Below are 21,139 nucleotides of genomic sequence, written 5' to 3' on the forward strand. Positions count from 1 at the left end.
TTTCTTTAAGAACCTTATTCATAGACCAAAAAGGAAATAAACCTTTTTTTAATATTATTTTTTGCAAGGACCAAAAAGCTACAATTGCCTTCTTTGTGGGCCATCAAGAGTATAATCGTTCATTTTTCAAGAGGACCAGCAAATGTTGGTTTTTCAAGATAATTTCTTTAAGGACCAACATTAACATAAAAGGGATTTTTTAATGAGTCGAGGTTATAATGGTGGATTTTTCAGATATTTTTGGGAAGCATCAGCACGGATGTAATCGTGCATTTTTCAAGAAGTATTCTTCAAGGACAGATAGAGTATTTCTTCAAGCACAAATCATTTCTTTTTTCAAGGATTTATTTGTGAAATTTGCAAGGATATTTATCCGAGACCAGCAAGGTTGTTTTGTGGATTTTTGAATAGCTGTCGTCAAGAATCATCGAGAATATAATAGTGAATATTTCATGGACATCTTTTTAAAGATCAGCAAGGATATAATAGTGGATATTTAATGAAGGTTATTTTTTCAAGGACAAAAAAATTATTTAATGGCGTATTGTCGAAGAATATCAATTCAAAAGGCCAACCAGGCCATGATCGTTAATTTTTTTTTAAATTTCCTCTGTAAGGACCCACATTGTTTATTTTTGCTGGTACTTTGTCTTTTCTGTTTTTAATCTCTTGTAAACCAGTGTAGTATAATGTTAGTTTTTTTTGGTTTCGAAACTAATGACCAGCCGTTAATGGACTTTAGTTTTTAAAACGTGCCATTGTATAAAAGTGGGAGTTCATAGAAATATCGATAAGGATATTATAATGACAGTTAATATCCTCGATATGGCCATGGCTGTATGTCCTTTAGCTGCCTGCCTACCTGCCAGTGGCTATTTGGTCATAGAGTTAGTTGTCAATAAACAAAATGTATGGAAGTAGAATGCCAAAGTTTGGCGCCACATACGGTGGAACATGTGCGTTAATATACGAACACACACACACTCACTCACACACAGGAAGATAATTTGTTATTTTTGGAACAATGTGTGACGTGGTTTTTGAGTTGTTGTTTGCTTCGAAACAAATTTTTTGTTTGTTCGTTTGGGGGTATAGACATTTAAATGTAATACAAAATTGTTGTTGCTGCTGCTGCCAATAGCAGGATAAGCCAAAAGATACATTTCGGCTACATTACTAATATCCTGTTTTCTTTTCGGAGAGTTGTATATTTTTAGGCGCCTTTTATGTTTCTTCTCCCATGTCACAATAGCAGACAACAGATAAGTTGGAGAGCAAAATCTTAAGATATCGTTTCTGTCTACAACCCCAATTCAGGAATGCTTAATAAGATTAACATTGTTACCATACACAAACTTCCCCCCAATTCCTTGATTTCATTGTGTTCTACTGAGGAGGGGGACAGGGGGGTTGTTGGAAAAATAAGAAAATAATATAGCAGCCAGCATGTATACCAGAGAAAAAATTGAGCAGGACCTGCTCACTGCTCCTTGTGTGCGGGGGAGTTGATTGACTAACCGAAAAAGAAAAAAAGTAGAATACAAAAAATTGGAAATTGAAAGAAGAAGAAAACGCAGGATAACGCAACTGTTGTAGGTGTAGGTTTCTGTGTACACCCTGTTTACTCGAGTTTCTTGTAATAACCAAAAAGTACATAAAAAAAAAGAATTTTCATCTTTCGATTTTTCTTTTTGTTTTTAATTTTGTATTATTTTTCACCTTATTATATTTATTTCTATATATGTAAACACTAATTACACTTTGGGATTTATATACGTTTTATTTTTAATTGCACATTTAATTGACTTGTTAAATTAAGCGGGGAATTTGTTCTCCTTTGCTAAGTTTTCATTTTTAGTTATTATACTTTTATTATTTTTCTTCTTTTTTTAATTATTCGTTTACATTTTTAGTTTTCAAATTTGAATTTATAGCTTTTTATTTGAATTTTTTTGGTGTTTTTTGTTCGATGCCCTTTCACTACAACCGAATTTCTTTCACAACTTTTACTATTATATACTACTATATATGGCCGTTTTGGTCTATGTATCGGTATGTGTGAAAGGCCTATAAACTACACATATACCAGTGCCTGCAAACAGACACACACACACACACGAATATACAACGTTTTTGTTGGAATTAAGAAAAAAGAGGAAACAAACAACGGTACGATTCGCCCATTCCACTTCCATCCACACGACACGATGCGAATGCCGTTCAACACCAAAAACCGACCCGACGCACTCGGCAAAATCTTTTGTATTAAAAGCCCGCAACATCGTTGACAAAAAGTAGAGCAAGGCTTCCCATTAAAACAGGAGCAAAAGCTCCTCCTTCAAACGCGTAGCATGGCGAGAGATACATTAACAACAACTACAACAACATAACGATGTTAAGGATAATGGTGTTCTGGCAATACTCTCATTGTTCCATCACCAATACTATGACAAAATGTTGGCCAAAGCTTTTTGACAAACTCATGGTGCGTAGGCCTAACTAACGAAAACCGTTATTCAAATTTGACATAAAAAAGAAATTTTGACATACACACAATAAAGACAAAAAGAGAACATAACACTTCCCGAGAAGAGAAATTTGTTTGTGAAAGAGCACGAGTAATGTCATTACCATTTGCAACCAAAAAGAGAACGAATGCAAGAGTTGTCTACAACACGCAGCATTTGAATATTGTGTTAGGTTAGGAAACATGCTCGAATTATAATAAAATGCCAAACAAAAGTAACAAATCTTGGCTATTTAACAAATCAGGCCCCAGGGACAAACAAAACGGAATTAGTTAATAAGATTACAAAATTTTAGATGTACCTCAGGCATTATTAGGGAGAAAAGTTTGAAAAGTGTTTAAATAACCTGTAAATAAATCGGGTAAGAAAAGGAAATGCAAAAAATAAAGGACTCCAGAATTTTAATCCAAATAAAATTTGCTTAGTCCTGAATAATAAAGTGAAGCTTTTAATATTTCGTTTTGGGGGAAAGGTAAACAAAACTATATTGAAAAACAAACTTCCAACCGTTTCCTATGCCTTCAGAAAATCGGTATTCAACACAATACAAAAAGTAAAACTTGTGAGATGAAAAAACTGCAACCAATTTCAGACTGCTGTCATTTCTAAACCACTCGTCCGACAGCAGTTAAAATTATTCCTGTAACAGTTCATTATATTGTTTACAAGCGAACAAAAGCATTTGGTGAGAATTTTCCAGAAAAAAAGTTATTCGTGATGGAATTCAAGCGTGATAGTGTGATTTCTTTATATTTGGCTGGAAAACCACAAGTGGCTATCGTTAGAGCGCTATCGTTAGAGCACAGCAAAAATGGTTCGAAAAGTATAGAAGCGACTTGATTGAAACCCGCTTCTCAGTGGCCGAAAAATGGCTCGTGAGCTGAACATATCGCAATATCCCATTTGGCAAATATTGAAAATTGAGCTCGGGGTAAAGACATTGTAATTCTAAAAAGCGCAAGAACTTACACCGCAACAGAAAGACAATAGACCCAAAAGAGCTAAAACGTTGCTTCACTTGGCCGAAAGTGGTGAACTGCCGAATTTGATTTTCTCCGTAGAAAAAACATTCGTTGTCCAGCAGTTTATAAACAAACAAAATGATCATGTTTACTTGCCAAAGAGGTCAGTTGACCACCAGAACTCAAGCGCCAGCCATGGTGGTGGTGTGGGCCGATATAATGGCCGATGGTCTCTTTCAGCTCGCATTAATCGACCCTGGCATCAGAATAAATGCCGAATACTATCGCGAAAATATTCTGGAGGGTGTATTAAAGCCTTGTGTACGCAAACATTTTGGTCGCAGGCCTTGGACACTCAGCACACGCCACCCAATAATGTTTACAAAATGAGGTTCCTCGCTTCATTTCCAAAGCACCATGGCCACCAAAATCTTCGGATACCAATCTGTTGGACTATTGTGTCTGGAGTATTTTGTAAAGCAAGGTTGGAACTAAAAACCAGTAAAGAAAGTCCTAAATTCGGGCGGGGCCGACATTATGATACCCCACACCACTTTGCTAATTTAGTATAGCTCCACATAACAATTAAAAGTTTTTATGGGAGAATTCAATCATACACCCTATGATTATAATTATAATATAAAGTTCAAAAGACTAAATATGCCGAAGGAATTGTATCTTTTAAATTCGGACTTGTATTGCACATTTGGTGTACAATTAATTTGAAATCAGTAAAGATATATATGGGAGCTATATCCAAATCTGAACCGATCTCGATAAGATTTGGCAAAGATCTTTCTGAGCTGTATTTGATATATTTCCCTGAATATCGGCTGTGGGTAACAAATACAACAAATCGGATGAACAATATATATGGGAGCTAAAGCTATATCTAAATCGTTCTTCACCAAATTTGGCATACTAGCTTCTAGACTCAATTCTGTTCTGTGTGCCAAATTCTATCCCATTTGGGCAAATATTAGAAGTTTGGTGCATAATAAAAAGTAAATCGGACGAAGTTATACATTGCAGCTATATCCAAATCTGAACCGATATCGATAAAATTTAGCAAAGGTATTTCTGAGCTGTATTTGATATTTTTCCCTGAATATTATTGTCCCAGAGTGCATATTACGGCTGCGGAGGACAAAAATAACAAATCGGATGTACAATATATATGTGAGCTATAGCTATATCTGAACCGATTTCGATCAAATTTGGCATACTTATTTTCAGGCCTCATTAGGTTGTATGTGCAAAATGCCATAATATTCGGGCAGATATTATACGTTTGGTGCACAATAAAAGGCAAATCGGACGAAGATATATATGGGAGCTGTATCTAAATTTTTACCAATTATCTCCAATTTCAATAGGGTTCGTCCTTGGTATTTGTCTGGACCAAGGATCTTTAGAAAATTTAATTTAATAAATGCGACCTGCATTTTGTTCACAAGAATACATGGACAGACGGACTGACATGCATAAATCAACTCAGAAAGTGATTCTATGGAGATCCTCAAAAGTTACTATGGGTCACAAAGACATAATACCCTTACCGCTATGTGGTGTAGGGTATAAATACCGAAGTGTCGATCACCTCAAGCAAACGCTTCGCCGGGAATAGGCCAAAATAACGTAGAGAAACATTAGGGCAGCGTGTGACGGTTTCATTGGCCGTTTGAAGGCCATAATTCGTGCAAAGGTGACCAATTCGAACAAATCTAAACTTATTCTAAAATTTGATGCTATTTCCGACATTTTTTGCTTTCATTCAATAAAATTAAAAAAAAAATGTACAAATTATGACGTTGACTTTGTTGCAATTTTTCTATCTCCCTCTGTATTTAATATGTATATTATATATGTTGGTAGAACTAAAGAATAGAATCGAATGATTATTTCGTATTTTATGAGCATCACAGAGGGTCAAATATCACAATATTTTTATTAATTTAGGATCTGATGTGAAGATTGAATATATCGGTCCATTCATTCTGGTACCTCCCCCACAAAAGGTCAAAATTTTGAATAACCATGAAGCTCATAAAACGAAATTAACACTCGTTTCCTTTCAGACTTGGTACATCTTAATATTGCCATCAACAGAAGATCTGTCATGAAGATGATTAAGATCGGACCATTCCTATTGGTACCTCCCCCACATAGTGTTCAAGATTTTGAAAAACAAAATGCTCATACATTTTCCACCGAAGCAATCGTCGTATTATTATCATTAACATTGCCAGAGGCCATATATATATCAAAAACGAACGGATGCCAAGGAATTACCTCTATTTAGGTTATTTTGCGATGTAAACTTTCAAAAAGTCGACACATGTGTCTTTTGAAAAGATGTTGAGTTCCTTAAAACTTGTTATTCTTTATATCCCCTATCATTCCAAAAAATAATCCCGACTAGAGCAATTCGTAATAATTTCCCTGTCGATATTTCAAATTTACAATTTCGAACAGCGAATAACAACAAAAAACAATTGCGAAAACTTAAAAATGTGTGTACCATAATGCGTACTCTTGTACTTCATTAGAACATGCATGAAAGCAGGCAACAACAGTTTGGCAAATGGGTCAACGACAGCAGACCAACTGGCGAAGACGGACAATCAAAGTTACGAACGAACGAACGACCAACCTGACATCTATTATTAAACAAGATCAACGCAGCTTCACAAATGTATAGAAATACTAAATGCGTATACAAGTTTGTGTGTATTGGTAAGTATATATACATGTGTGTACATAAAGTAGTAAAAAGGATTCCTATACAGGACACCTGAATGACATCCTTCTGACCAACAGCACAATGTACAAGAAAAACCAAATGCAACCCTCGGTCTTTAAGTTACAAAAAAAATTGAATCCAAAAAAAGATGTAAAAACATTGGAATACAAATGTTGAGTGAAAAAATATTAGGTACAGGCATGCGCAGAGTTGCCATTTGCTTTAGGACATTCTAAAAATTAAGAAAAAAAGTCTAAAATTTAAATAAATGAAACGAAGAAAAAGTGACCCTTAAAACGCCGAGATTAAGGGAAATAATTAAAAAAGAGACTGGGAGGCAGTAAAACGGAGGAAGATAAATTCCTATAGACGACCTAAAAGGAGTCATTACAGCCGACCTCAATGGAGTATTTATAGACACCCTAAAAGGAGTCCTTATAGGTACCCTAATGAGAGTCCCCTTAGACAGCCTAAAGGTTGTCTTTAAATACGCCCTAAAGGGAGTCCATAAAGCCTGGAGATAATCTTTCTAGACACCCTAACCCTGAAGGAAGTCCTTTTAACTGAAGTGTGTCCTCATATAAGCCCTGATGAGTCTCTTTATAGACTACTGGGTGGAGTCCCCATAGATGACTTGGAAAAACGGCCTGAATGGAGCCTTAATAGATGGACTGAACGTAGTTTTTATATATGCCCTGATGGAAAATAAGCCGTTGTAAAGTCTTGACTGAAGTCTTTATTCACGCTCTAAAGGGAGTCTGTTTAGAAGTCTTGGAATCTTTATTGACACCCTAATGGGAGTCTTCGAAGACACCCTTAATCACGTATTCTAGTGTACCCTTAAGGGAGTCTTTGTAGACACCCTAAAGGGAGTGTTTATTGACATACCTAATGCCAGTCTTTATAGGGACCCTAAAGTCATTACAGACTCCCTGAATGGAGATTGTATTAACGTCTTTAGTGAGTCTTTGCAAATCCTCGAAGGGAGTCTTTTAGATGCCTTGAAGGGAGACCTACTTTTTAATTATAATAAGTAAACCAGTAAAGAAAGTCCTAAAGTCGGGCGGGGCCGATTTTATGATACCCTACACCACTTTGCTAATTTAGTTGAGCTCCACTTAATAATTAAAAGTTTTTAATGGAGAATTCAATCATACACGCTATGATTATAATTATAACTTAAAATTCAAAGGACTAAATATGCCGAAGCATTTGTATCTTTTAAATTCGGACTTGTATTGCCCATTTGGTGCACAATTAATTTGAAATCGGATAAAAATATATATGGGAACTATATCCAAATCTGAACCGATCTTGATAAAATTTGGCAAAGATATTTCTGAGCTGTATTTGATATATTTCCCTGAATATCGCTGTTACGGAGTGCATATTACGGCTGTGGGTAACAAATACAATAAATCGGATGAACAATATATATGGGAGCTATAACTATATCTGAACCGATCTTCACCAAATTTGGCATACTACCTTCTAGACAAAATTCGGTCGTATGTGCCAAATTCCATCCCATTTGGACAAATATTAGACGTTTGGTGAACAATAAATGGTAAATCGGACGAAGTTATATATGGGAGCTATATCCAAATCTGAACCGATCTCGATAAAATTTAGCAAAGGTATTTCTGACCTGCATTGGATATATTTCCCCAAATATTGTTGTTACAGAGTACATATTACGGCTGCGGAGGACAAAAATAACAAATCGTACGAACAATATATATGGGACCTATAACTATATCTGAACCGAATTCGATAAAATTTGGCATACTTATTTTTAGGCCTAATTTGGTTGTATGTGCAAAATTCCATACCATTCGGGCTGATATTACACGTTTGGTGCACAATAAAAGGCAAATCGGACGAAGATATATATGGGAGCTATATCTAAATTTTTACCGATTATCTCCAATTTCAATAGGTTTCGTCCTTGGGCCAAGCAAATGTTGTTTGCAAAATTTCATCTCAATCGGATAATAAATGCGACCTGCATTTTGTTCACAAGAATACATGGACAGACGGACGGACGGACGGACAGACGGACTGACATGCATAAATCAACTCAGAAAGTGATTCTATGCAGATCATCAAAAGGAACTATGGGTCTATCTCGTTTCCTTTTGCCTGTTACAAACAAATGCACAAAGACATAATACCCTGACCAGCTTGTGGTGTAGGGTATAAAAACCATAAAGTTTAAATACCAAATTTGAAAAAATTCCTTGGGTAAATGTGACCTGGATTATCAAAATTCCGAATATCGGTGGGTACATTATATGGACCTAAATATTCGATGTTGTGCCACCAGAGCTAGCAAAAAGCATCAAAACACTGAATATCTGGAGGTACCATTGTGTGGGGGCTATACCAAAACGTGAACCTATACATATAAGGTTTCGCCCAGAACTAGAACCCATTAAGACCTACAAATACCAATTTTTAGAAAAAAAAAAATAAGAAAAATGTGACGAAAATCATTAAACTACCTAATATCGGAAAATACCTTTATGGAGGGGGGGGGGGGGGAGCTATACAAAAACTTGGAGCTGTATATACAATGTTTCGCCACCGGAGCTAGAACCTATTATGATCTACAAATACCAATTTTTGGACAAATCGGTAAAAATGTGGCAAAATTCATGAAAATACCGAATATCGAGAGGTACCGTTATATGAGGCCTACACAAAACCGTGAACCTATAATACAATGTTTCCCCTCGGAAGCTAGAACCTATTATGAAGTACAAGTACTAATTTTTAGACAAATCCCTGAAAAAAATGTTGCAATCATCATTAAACTACCGAATATCGGGAGGTACCGTTATATAGCGGTTATACCAAAACGTGAACCTTTATATACAATGTTTCGCCACCGGAGCTAGATTCCGTTATAACCTACAAATACCAAGTTTTAGACATATCCGTGGAAAAATGTGGACCGATATATCTCATTTTCAATACCAACCATCCTAGACACAATACAAATTGTTCTGCTAAATTTTCACGCTATACGTCACAAAATGTGGGCTGTATCGCGATTTCGACAGACAGACGGACATCGTTAACTCGACTTAGAATTTTACTTTATGGGGTCTACGACGAATATTTAGGAATGTTCTAAATGGAATGACAAAGTTAATATACCCTCCTTTTCAAGGTGAAGGGTATAAAAATACCCCAAAATATATTGGTCGGAAAATCCCAAAGTGGCAATATTCGACATGCGCCCTTGTCATCAAATGAAAAGAGCATAGTTTTTTTTTAAGAGAACATGAATCAAAGAGAGCGAAAAATAACCAATTCTAGTTGATACGCACTACCAAAAACTACCACACAGACTCCTTTAACAAAAAATAGATACAGGGACACGATTTCTACCCTACATATTTTTTTTTCTTATTGTACAACACTCACTAGCACGCAAATTAATAACTGTCATCAGGCTCTACACTTTTTGCTGTGTGGATGGCTATGCCAACAGGATAAAATAAGTATATCCTTTGCCGACATTTCGTATCTTTCTGTACATGTCGGCTCTCTCTCTCTCTTTGATAACAAAGAGAGCATCCATCCACTTACAAAAGAGCCGAATACACAATTATTACTGTCTAAAAAGAACGAATGAACTAACGGAAGTGTTCGGATAATAACATGTATCCGGAGAGGAAAAATATTTATTAACAACAGCAACAACATAATGAAATTTGTCAAATAGTCAAACCCCAAAAATAGACGTGAGATAATTTACGGCCACTACCAGCCATGAAGAAGAACATGATAATTATGTATAGGACGATAATGATGATAATGATGACGGTGGCGATGATGGTAGGCTAACTGCTGGTAAAAAGGTAGCCACCGAGCATTTATTGTGTAAGGACGAAATTGAAATAAAATGAGACAATTTACAAAATTGATTAGATTTTTCGAAAACGAAACGAGAGATATAGAGAGGGAGAGAGACAGCAAGTCTACATTCAGTCAAAGAGAGTAGAAATCACAATAGAATTATGTTATAGAAATAAATGATAATGGAATAATACTATTATTAAAATTGATTTTGTTTGTATTTCGTTGTGGATTCATGTAGCAATTGTCATGATTTGACAGAGACAAATAAACAAAAACACGACAACATGAGGGAAACGTGTAAATTGGAAATTCATCGGTAATTTAAACCATGGTCTGATGTGTGGATGAAGAAAAACGTATAAAATGAAAATGTGGTTGAAAATGGAAGTTTATGTCGTCAATGTGAAATGTGAAATTACATTTCTAGGTGGGAGGTATTGTAAATTTTTGTTCAGACTAAAATTCACTAAATCTTTCTGTGAGAGGTTTACTAAATTGAATTAATACAGAATTTAGGTAACAGAAAAAAGGTAACGTAAGAATTTGTATTTTGATTTACGACCTTAACGTAATCTTTCTAGACTAACTTTGTAGTTTTTATAGACACCCTGAACTGAGGTTAGGTAAAGGTAGATAATGAAATAATCTGTATTTTGACAGCTCAGATTACTTTAAGTTTATTCTAAAAAAGGGAGTTATGTCTACCCTTTTTTGAATCATTCGAATTCTTTTCGAAGACTTGTTGTACGTTTTGAAGCGTTTTAAAGCGCATTAAAAAATTATTGAAAAAAATATTTTTGAAGGACTATCATGGATTATATCTTAAAAAAAAAAAAAACAAGTAAGCAAAGGCTACAGTCGAGCGGGACCGACCGTTGAATACCCTACAACACCACAATAAACGATACAGTTTATGTAGGCGAGATACTCGAAAGAATTCCACAAGATATTGTGACAAATAATTTTCGAATAATAGCAACTTAAACTAATTTGCTCATTTGCAATTTATTGGTAGATGTTGTACGTAAATGGTCTTCCTAGATCTGGAACCAATATTTCCCAAAGACCCATAATCTCTCAGAAGTGGCAAAAGATTAACATTTATTATTGGTTTTTGACTGAAACGCATCTATATGAGATACAGCCATTTGACTATATTATTCAACTAAATCAGCGTTAACGAAATAGTCAGAAGTGCGTCTTTCCTGTATTTGTGAATTCTCCAAGAAGTCACTGTAATGGACATTTTCGTATTTTGTCTACAAAAGTTGACAAACTATTTCACACATTGAATATTTTTGGATGGCCATCCAAAACTGCTTGGCTTTTGCAATCTCCGGTAACCCCCATTCAAATGTGCGTGAGGATCGGGCGATAATTACGACATGCTTACAATTTTGCAGTTTTTTTGTCCATTTCAACCCCTAAATATATGGCGATCATCTCCAAAACGAGTAGGCTTCTATTCTGACCCTCATCTTATCCCCATGCAAAATTTCGTAAGGATCGGACCATAAATGCGATCTGTATATGATATCCTGATATCCTAACTACTTAGTTTTGTTAGCTGTAGAAATATTACCAAATGTTTAATTCAAAATGAAAATATACCAAAAATATGACAAAATTGAAAAAATATGAGAAAATTTACAAAATCAATATTTTCATCTTTAGAGAGATATTTTTATGTGATTTTTAGGCGTTTTTTCTTTTCTGCCAAAGGCCATTCTGAATTAATGAGAACTGTCGAAATCAGTTCAGCCATTCTCGACATAAAATAGATCTTTCAAGCATATCTTCTTTGATAGACATATATATCGCACATATTTTGCTATATATCCGATTTGTTGGATGTTAACATCAGTGTAAAGATCAGAAGTAACCCTGTCAATTTCGAATTTTTTCAATACAAAAGATATGGTCTATTTTACCCGCTAAATATAATCCGATGACCACCCAAATTGGTAGGCTTCTTCCCCGCCCTAAACTCTAGCTACATGCGAAATTCCGCGTCGATTTGTCTATAATTGCGACCTGTATAGCTACTGCAAAATCCGACATTTTTTCAGTATTTGGTCCATTTTAACCCCTAAACATTTGACGATCATCTCCAAAAGAAATAGGGTTCTATTCTGACATTAACCCCACCTACATTTTAAATTTCGTGAAGATCGGGCCATAATTGCGACCTGTAGAGTGATTACAAATTAACATGGACAGACGGACGGACGGACATACATAGCTGGATCGACTCAGCTCGGTGAGCTAGGAAGATCCATATGTACTTTCCTATATGGGAAACCAATATTTCGAGGTGTTACATAAATTCTGGCCCAATCAAACTTATAATACCCCCAACACATAGTGTTGTAGGGTATAAAAATTGTTTTAGACAAAAAATGTCAGAAGAAGAAGGGTCGATATATTCCATTTCCGCAACATATATTGTGTTAGTAAAAGCAATAGGGTGTGTGAAATTTGAAGATAATCGGATGCTTATTTCGCATTTTTAGAGAGTTATAATGATTGAAAATCTTTACCCGTTTTGGGGGGTACCAGAAGGAGTGGTCCGTTCTATTCGTTCTTAATACCACATCTAGACTTCTGATATTTTTTTGTTCAATAAAATGTATTATTTTCTGTGAAAAATGTAACATTTTTGTGTGGGAGGTACCAGAAGGAGTGGATCGATATTGCTCATGTGCGAACCTGATCTAAGATAGATAATAATATTAAGACATACCAAATTTAGACCAAATCGGATACTCACTTTGAGACTACTCTCACTTTGAGACTACTTTGAGTGTGAGAGTTTGAACCAGACAGACAGACAGGTGGACACCCCTAGATCGACTGCAAATGTCCTGACAAGGATTTGGTCCAAAGAGACCTAGGGTCTAAAACCGGTATTTCGATGAGGCACGTTTTGGCCGTGTCAAATGATATATACCCCCTGTAGCCATTTGGTCTACCGTATGCCCAATACAATTGATTAATTTTTTAGTACGTTTTATTATAACCTCCACGTTGGAAAGGAGGTTATATTAAATTTGTCATTCCGCTTGTAACACCTCTAAATATTCGCCATAGATCCCATAAAATATATATATTCATGATCAGCATAAAATTCTATGTCGAACGATGTCGTCTGTCTGTTGAAATCACGATACAACTCACATTGAAATTTGGCACAGTAGTTTGCATTGTGTCTAGGATGATTGGTATTAAAAATGAGATATATCGGTTCACATTTTGGAATAGCCCCCGTGTAACGGTACCTCCCGTTATTCGGTATATTGATGGTTTTACCCATATTTCTAGCTCCAGTGGCAGAATATTGAATATGTAGTTCCACGTTTCCCCATTGCGCACATATAATGGTTCCCTCGGATATTCAGTATTTTTACAATTAAAGTCACATTTTCTAAGAGTCTTGTGTGAAATTTGCTATTTGTACTTCATAATGGGCTCTAAAATCGGTGTCGAAACATTGTCCATATTGGTCCTAGTCATCCTAGGCACATTTACCTACGAAATTATGAAAAATTTGGTATTTAAGACTCGCAATAGATTACGATCTTTGTAGTATGAAATTGTCGATATAGGCTCCTTTTTTAGTATGGCCCACATATAACGGGTCCAAACTTCTCACCGGAGTTTGCAGTTGCACCCGTTTTGCCTGGGCGTTGTTAAATCAGTCAATCGTAGACAAACCTACATACCTCAGAGCTCTAGCATCTCCCAATCGATCAATATCAATGGTACCATAATTAGCACTTTTCGTAACTTTACAGGACGACTTACGAAAATACTGCCCTTATCTAGTACATCTGTTCCAAGGGAGACTTTTACCTAAAATTTCAAGATTCCAACTTCTGTCGTTTCGTCGGGGCGTTATGAATCAGTTAGTGAATCAATCATTCTACTCTTCTATATATGTATGTAGCCAGTTTTTATACCGTACACCACAAGGTGGTCAGGGTATTATGTATTTGTGCATTTGTTCCTTTTGATGATCTGCATAGAATCACATCCTGAGTCGATTTATGCATGTCCGTTCTTCCGCCCGTCCGTCTATTCATGTATTTTTTAAACAAAGTACATGTCGCATTTATTGTCCGATCCAGATGAATTTTGCACAAATCATTTGTTTAGCCCAAGGACAAACCCTCTAGAAATTGGAGATAATCGCTCAAAATTTAGATATAGCTCCCATATATATCTTCGTGCGATTTGCCTTTTTTTTTTTTTTTTTTTTGCACCAAACAGGTAATATCAGCCGAAATAGTATGGAATTTTGCACATACGACCAAATTAGGCCTGAAAAAAAGTATGCCAAATTTGATCGAAATCGGTTCAGATATAGCTATATCTCTCATATATATTTTTCATCCGATTTGTTATTTTTGTCTTCCGCAGCCGTAATATGCTCTATATAACAACAATATTTGGTGAAATATATCGAGTACGGCTCAGAAAGAAATTTTCTAAATTTTATCGAAATCGTTTCAGATTTGGATATAGCTCCCATATATATCTTCGTCCGATTTACCTTTTTTTATGCGCCAGATCTGTAAAATTATCGCAAATGGGGTAGAATTTGGCACTTATGACCAAATTGAGTCTAGAAACAAGTGTGTCAAATTTAGTGCAAATCGGTTCAGATATAGCTATAGCTCTCATATACATTTTTCATCCGATTTGTTATATTTGTTCTCCACAGCCGTAATATGCACTCTGTACCAACGATATTCGGGGAAATACTTTAAGACCCGACTTAAAGACTTTCTTTACTGGATTACACACACTAAACTGTTAAAGTTAGATCACATTCTAAGATAGTCTACTTTTGTACCTCCCCCCACATATTTTATACAACTACGATTGTCGGCAATCAAAATATCTGTCCTTTATTGAAAACATGCTTCTGCTACAACACACATATTTCACATTAATAATAATATTTAAAACTATATGTATATATGTTTGTAAATACATATACAAACAAATGTATGGAGCCTAAGCTTAAATCTCAAACAATAACCCCAATTATGGCTCTCCACATCAGAAGCAGCAGCAGCAATACATGGAGTTTTTGCACAGAACATTAGAAACAACACTACAAAGGGTCACATGCATATGTATGTACGTACATTTTTTGGTCTATGTATTTAAATGTTGGTGTGTGTGCGTCCTTTTTAAGGCAATCTTATGACGAATATTTGATATGAATAAAACATTAGAATAGTTGAACTCGTTTTTTTTTCTATTTTTTATTTCTTTTAGTGGCTGCAACAGCAGCTACATTTCAAGTCGACCCTTCCCCCTCTTCATTTCTTTTCGTATTTACACAACACATACATCCGCACGTACGTTACGCATATAAGCCAAACATTTGTTCATCCATTCACTCGCTTATACATATGTCAGATGCATCATCTCTCATACATCCCTATAATGAGGAAATTCTAACAAAGTTGACCCAAATCCTTGTACACTTGTACTGGCGGGTGGGAAGTTCTATTGTGTATACGCGGCGTGCGTGTATACATGAATGTTTTATGTCGGTCGGTCGGTCGGTCTGTATGTATGTACGAATGCGGTTGAGCGCTTGTACAGAGATTTGGGATGCATTAACAACTAAACGGAATCAAAACTAAATGCATACAGAGACCACACAACAACACCACTACATATATGTGTTTAGATGTGCATCTGAGTATGAGTGAGTCTTACAAGGCCGGACGATGATGAAAAGATCCCAAATATTCTTGACAAGGATGAGCGGTTGTCTTCAGCACCTCCCCCCCCCCCCCTCCCCTTCCTTAACGTAACTTTAAGTTTTTTTTCATGTCACATTACTAATCTTTTAGGATCTGGGATAGATTTCTGTTGTAAGATAGCTACATATTCCAAATATTTGCGAGTTTTATTGACAGTTCCTTCTCGTATGGAATGTATGCCAGCAACATCCCCTCCTCCCCCCCCCCTCTCAACATCCTTATTAGGCTCCTTTCTTAATTAAAATACAACCTCAATAAGATAATCTTCTTCATTGCAAGCATGATGCTGCCGATGATGATGATGACAACTTGACTTACCTTTCTTCGTCCACAACAAAGCATTCTTCGCGCACGCGAATGTCCTGTAGCTGCTTTCAATCGAGTAAACTTCTTCTTCCACTGCATTTAGTGGTATTGGTAACGTGATGACGACGACGACACGACGGCGTATTTGTGGCACGTTTCGGTTGTACACAATGCTGTTGAGTTGAGCTGCATTAATGATACATATGTGTGTGTGTTGCCGCTGCTGTATGTGAATTTGAATTTGAATCCGAATCCGAATGTGAATGTAGTATGTGTGGCTGCAATTTCCCTAGTAGTTGTAGTGGTAGTCGTAGTAGTAGTAGTCCATCAACGATGACCAACAACACAACACATTCAAAAAACTTCTCTTGCTGCTTTTGCTTTTTCACTCGCGAACATGACATACTATGTGGTGACGACAATGGATGTGGTGGTGGTGGTGGTGGTGGTGGGGGGAAGTTGAAATTACCGCGTAGCCACAACAACACACAGCCTCCTCTCCTCCGCCCACATCAGTGTAGATAGTTGGAGATGGTTGTCATTTCTGCAGGCCTAGATTCCATTGATTGTAAAACTGTTGTCCGCGCTCAGATGTGGTGACTGATCCACTGATTCGTTGTTGACATCACGTTGCATGGAGTGATTGAATGACCCTGCTGCTGCCGCTCCTGCTGTTGGTCTCTGTTCTATGTGTGTATAACTGCTATCTGCAAAATGGAAAAAAAGAACACCAAATAAACCATAAAGCTTAAGTAAATATACCGTGTGTGTATGTGTATGGCAACAATGTATTTGGTAAATTGAGAAAATATTTAAATAAATTAAGACTGCATTGAAATGTTTGGATTGTTAGCGTTGACCACATAAAATAATTCGGAAATATTCATTAAACTCGTTCATAACATTGGTAATGAAAGCCAGCCTGGGCATGGGAGTACAACCAATATTGGAAAGACGGAACTTTTTTGTACCCAAAAACAATAAATTATAATTTTTAATTTTCAATGTTTAACCATTCATCCTCGTCACAGTTTTTCGCTAAAAAATTGTGTGCTCTTTGAGTTTGTCCTTGTTACATTATTATATCCTCCACCTTGGAAAGGAGGGTATATTAACTTTGTCATTCCGCTTGTAACATCCTTAAATATTCGTCGTAGACCCTTTAAAGTATATATATTCATAATCAGCATAAAATTCTAAGTCGATTTAACGATGTCCGTCTGTCTGTCCGTCTGTCTGTTGAAATTACGATACAGCCCACATTATTTGACGTAGAGCGCCAAAATTTAGCAGAACAATTGGTATTGTGTCTAGGATGGTTGGTATTGAAAATGAGATATATTGGTCCACGTTCTGGTATAGCCCCCATATGATGGTACCTCCCGATATTCGATATTTTGATGATTTTTGCCACATTTTTTCACGGATTTGTCTGAAAATTGGCATTTGTAGATCATAATGGGTTCTAGCTCCGTTGGCGGAACCTTACATGTGTAGGTCCACGATTTGGTATAGCCCCCATATAACGGTACCTCCCGATATTCGGCATTTTAATGGTTTTTGTCACATTTCTTCTAATGTTTCCTTTACCCTAAGGTGGATGGTATAAGTTTGGCCCGGCCGATCTTAATGTTTTTTTTTTATTGTTTTTTATACCCTTAGCCATATGGCTAGAGAGTATATATAAAATTTGATTACGCCACAGGTGCCTCATCAAAATAATGGTTTTAGACCTTTGGTCTCTTTGGACCAAATCCGTTTCAGGACATTTGGTGTCGATATAGCGATGTCCGTCCGTCTGTCTGGCTGGTGTGCCCCATAACTCTCGAAGGGATTATTCGATTTGGTCCAAACATGGTACATCGTAATATTATTGTCAAACATAGATCGAGTTCGGAGATGGGCAATACAGGGTGAGATAGTTCTTGCACTTTTTGGAATTTCAATGGCTTTATCCCGAGCTCATTTTTCAATAATTGCCGAATAGAATATTGCGATATGTTCAGCTCGCGAGCCATTTTTCCGGCACTGCGACGCGAGTTTCGATCAAATCGCTTCTTTACTTTTCGAACCATTTCTGCTGATGTTGCCGTTTTCTTCCGTTCATTTCCTTGCCGTCGGGCTACGCTACCAGTACCTACGGTAACGTAAAATGCGAAATTAACATCCGATTCCATCGGACTTGGCACCTGCCCCACATAATATTTAATATTAATGACACTCATAAAACGCCAAGTAAACATCCGATTCCATCCAGACTGGGTACATCTCAATATTTCCATCAACATCAGATTTTTTTATAAAAATGAAGGGACTATGTCTTCTGGTACCTCCCCCACATAATTTTCAAGATTTAAAAAAAATTTAAACATACAAACATTTTTGCTAACAAAATATCTGTTGTAAAGATGATATATGTATATATACATATTCATAATCAGCATAAAATTCTAAGTCCAAAGGTTATCTCGGATATTCAGTATTTTGATGATTTTGCAAATTTTTTTACGGATTTGTTTAAAAAATGTGTATTTTTAGTTCGTAATGGGTTCTAGCTACGGCGGAGAAACATTGTACGTATAGGTCCACGTTTTGGTATAGCCCCCATATCACGATACCTCCCGATAGTCAGTGGTTTGATGATTTTTACCACAGTTTCCCACGGATCCATCCAAAAATTGGTATTTGAAGTTCGTAATGGGTTCTAACTCCTGTGGTCGAATATAATATGTATAGGTCCACGTTTTCGTTTTATAGCTCCCTCATAACGGGGATGTTTTTTCTACATTTTTCCACGGATTTGTCAAAAAATTGGTATTTGTAGTTCATAATGGCTTCGATTTCCGGCGACAGAACATTGAAAATATAGGTCCACTTTTTCTGATACTCGGTATTTTGATAATCCTAGTCACATTTACCAACGAAATTGTTTCAAATTTGATATTTAAAAAGATTTGGTAGACGACAAACCTTGATGTATAAATTGTTTTTGGAAGTTAATGAATAAAAGCCAAAAATGTTGGAAATAGGATACAATTTTAAAATAAGTTTAGATTCGTTCGAATTGGACACCTTCGTCACGAATTATGGCCTTCAAACGACCAATAAAATCGTCACACGCTGCCCGAATGTTGCTCTACGGTATTTTGGGCCATTCCCAGCGAAGCGCTTGCTTGAGGTGGTCGACACTTTGGTATTTTTAGTACCAACCTTGTTTTCCAGAATACCCCATACACAATAGTCCAACGGATTGGTATCCGGAGGTTTTGGTGGCCATTGTGCGCTGGAAATGAAGCGAGGAACCTCATTTTGTAACCATTCTTGGGCGGCGCGTGCTGTTTGCAATGGTGCTGAGTCCTGTTGGAATGTCCAAGGTCTGCGGCCAATATATTTGCGTGCCCAATGCTTTAATACACCCTCCAGAATATTTTCGCGATAATATTCGGCATTTATTCTGGTGCCACGGTCGATTAATACGAGCGGAGAGCGACCATCGGCTGTTATGGCGGCCCACACAATCACCATGGCCAGCGCTTGAGTTCTGGTGGCCAACCGAAGGTGCACATTTTCAGCTAACCACTTTGGCAAGTAAATACGATCATTTTGTTTGTTTACAAACTGCTGGACAACGAATGTTTTCTCATCGGAGAAAACCAAATTCGGCAGTTCACCACTTTCGGCCAAGCGAAGCAACTCCTTAGCTCTTTTGAGTCTATTTTCATTCTGTTGCGGTGTAAGTTCTTGCACTTTTTGGAATTTCAATGGCTTTAGCCCAAGCTCATTTTTCAATATTTACCGAATGGAATATTGCGATATGTTCAGCACACGAGCCATTTTTCGGCCACTGCGACGCGGGTTTCGATCAAGTTGCTTCTTTACTTTTCGAAACATTTCTGCTGATGTTGCTGTTTTCCTTCGTCCACTTCCTTGACGTCGGGCTTCGCTACCACAAAAGATTTATTCACATCTAAATGCTGGAGTGCCTATCTAACGATAGCCACTTGTGGTTTTCCAGCCAAATATAAAGAAATCACAATGTCACGCTTGAATTCCATCACGAATAAATTTTTTTCTGGAAAATTCTGACCAAAATGCTTTTGTACGCTTGTAAACAATATAATGAGCTGTCACTGGAATAATTTTAACAGCTGTCGGACTAGTGGCTTAGAAATGACAGCAGTCTGAAGTTGGTTGCAGTCATTTTATCTCACCCTTTATTTGTGTCCATTTTGACAAAAAGACTCAAAAATTTCTAATTTTTCTAATCAATTTTTCAACTGATTCATAGCATTATGTAAAATTGAATATTTTACTAAATGTTTCCGATGCTTAGATTTCTTGTCTTACTTATGATTTACTTAGAATCCAATATAATTTTTATTTCAGCTTAGAAATGACAGCAGTCTGAAGTAGGTTGCAGATTTTTTTATCTCACCCTGTAGACTCTCCACTTCAGAGTCTTACTTTGGGAGCTTTTCACCAAGTTAGAAAAAATTCAATTTTTTTTAAATCTTACAATTTTTTTCAGAATTTTTCAACATTGCTGAAAAATATTTGAATAAATTTTACCCAATTATTACTCTTTTTGATTACTTCTATGTAATTCATATTTTATTATTACTGTAAATGGGAACATATACATGTGCACATACGCCCATTTCTAAATTGTAAAAAACAACAAACATGTAATTTATTCTAAAACTCAACTAAAAATAATAATCATAAATGTTAAGCCATTCCAAAATAAAGAAATGAACATGAATTCTCTAATATGTTCACTACAGTAAAATTTTATTGATATCCTCTTTTTATGATTGCAGTTGTCATAGATCGAACCAACAACTGAAATGGATTGCGATTACATGTTAAACTAGGACACGCTGCATAGTTATATTTACCATGTACCATGATGCAAATGCAACAACCATAACATGGGAAAACACACAC

The 21,139-nt window shown here is 36.3% G+C and overlaps 1 protein-coding gene across 1 annotated transcript in view; it reads right to left on the reverse strand.

Annotated features, from left to right (window-relative positions):
• Positions 1-21,139, reverse strand: part of LOC105261727 (rho GTPase-activating protein 100F-like) — a 74,533-nt gene that overhangs the window by 34,282 nt on the left and 19,112 nt on the right. Inside the window, exon 3 of the mRNA XM_059119366.1 lies at positions 16,205-16,899. Within this exon, the coding sequence (XP_058975349.1) occupies positions 16,205-16,291 (87 nt within the window). The 5' untranslated portion in view covers positions 16,292-16,899. The remainder of the gene's footprint in view (positions 1-16,204; positions 16,900-21,139) is intronic.

The sequence above is a fragment of the Musca domestica genome, unplaced genomic scaffold (genome assembly GCF_030504385.1).
Source record: "Musca domestica strain aabys unplaced genomic scaffold, Musca_domestica.polishedcontigs.V.1.1 1, whole genome shotgun sequence".
Taxonomy (NCBI): Eukaryota; Metazoa; Arthropoda; class Insecta; order Diptera; family Muscidae; genus Musca; species Musca domestica.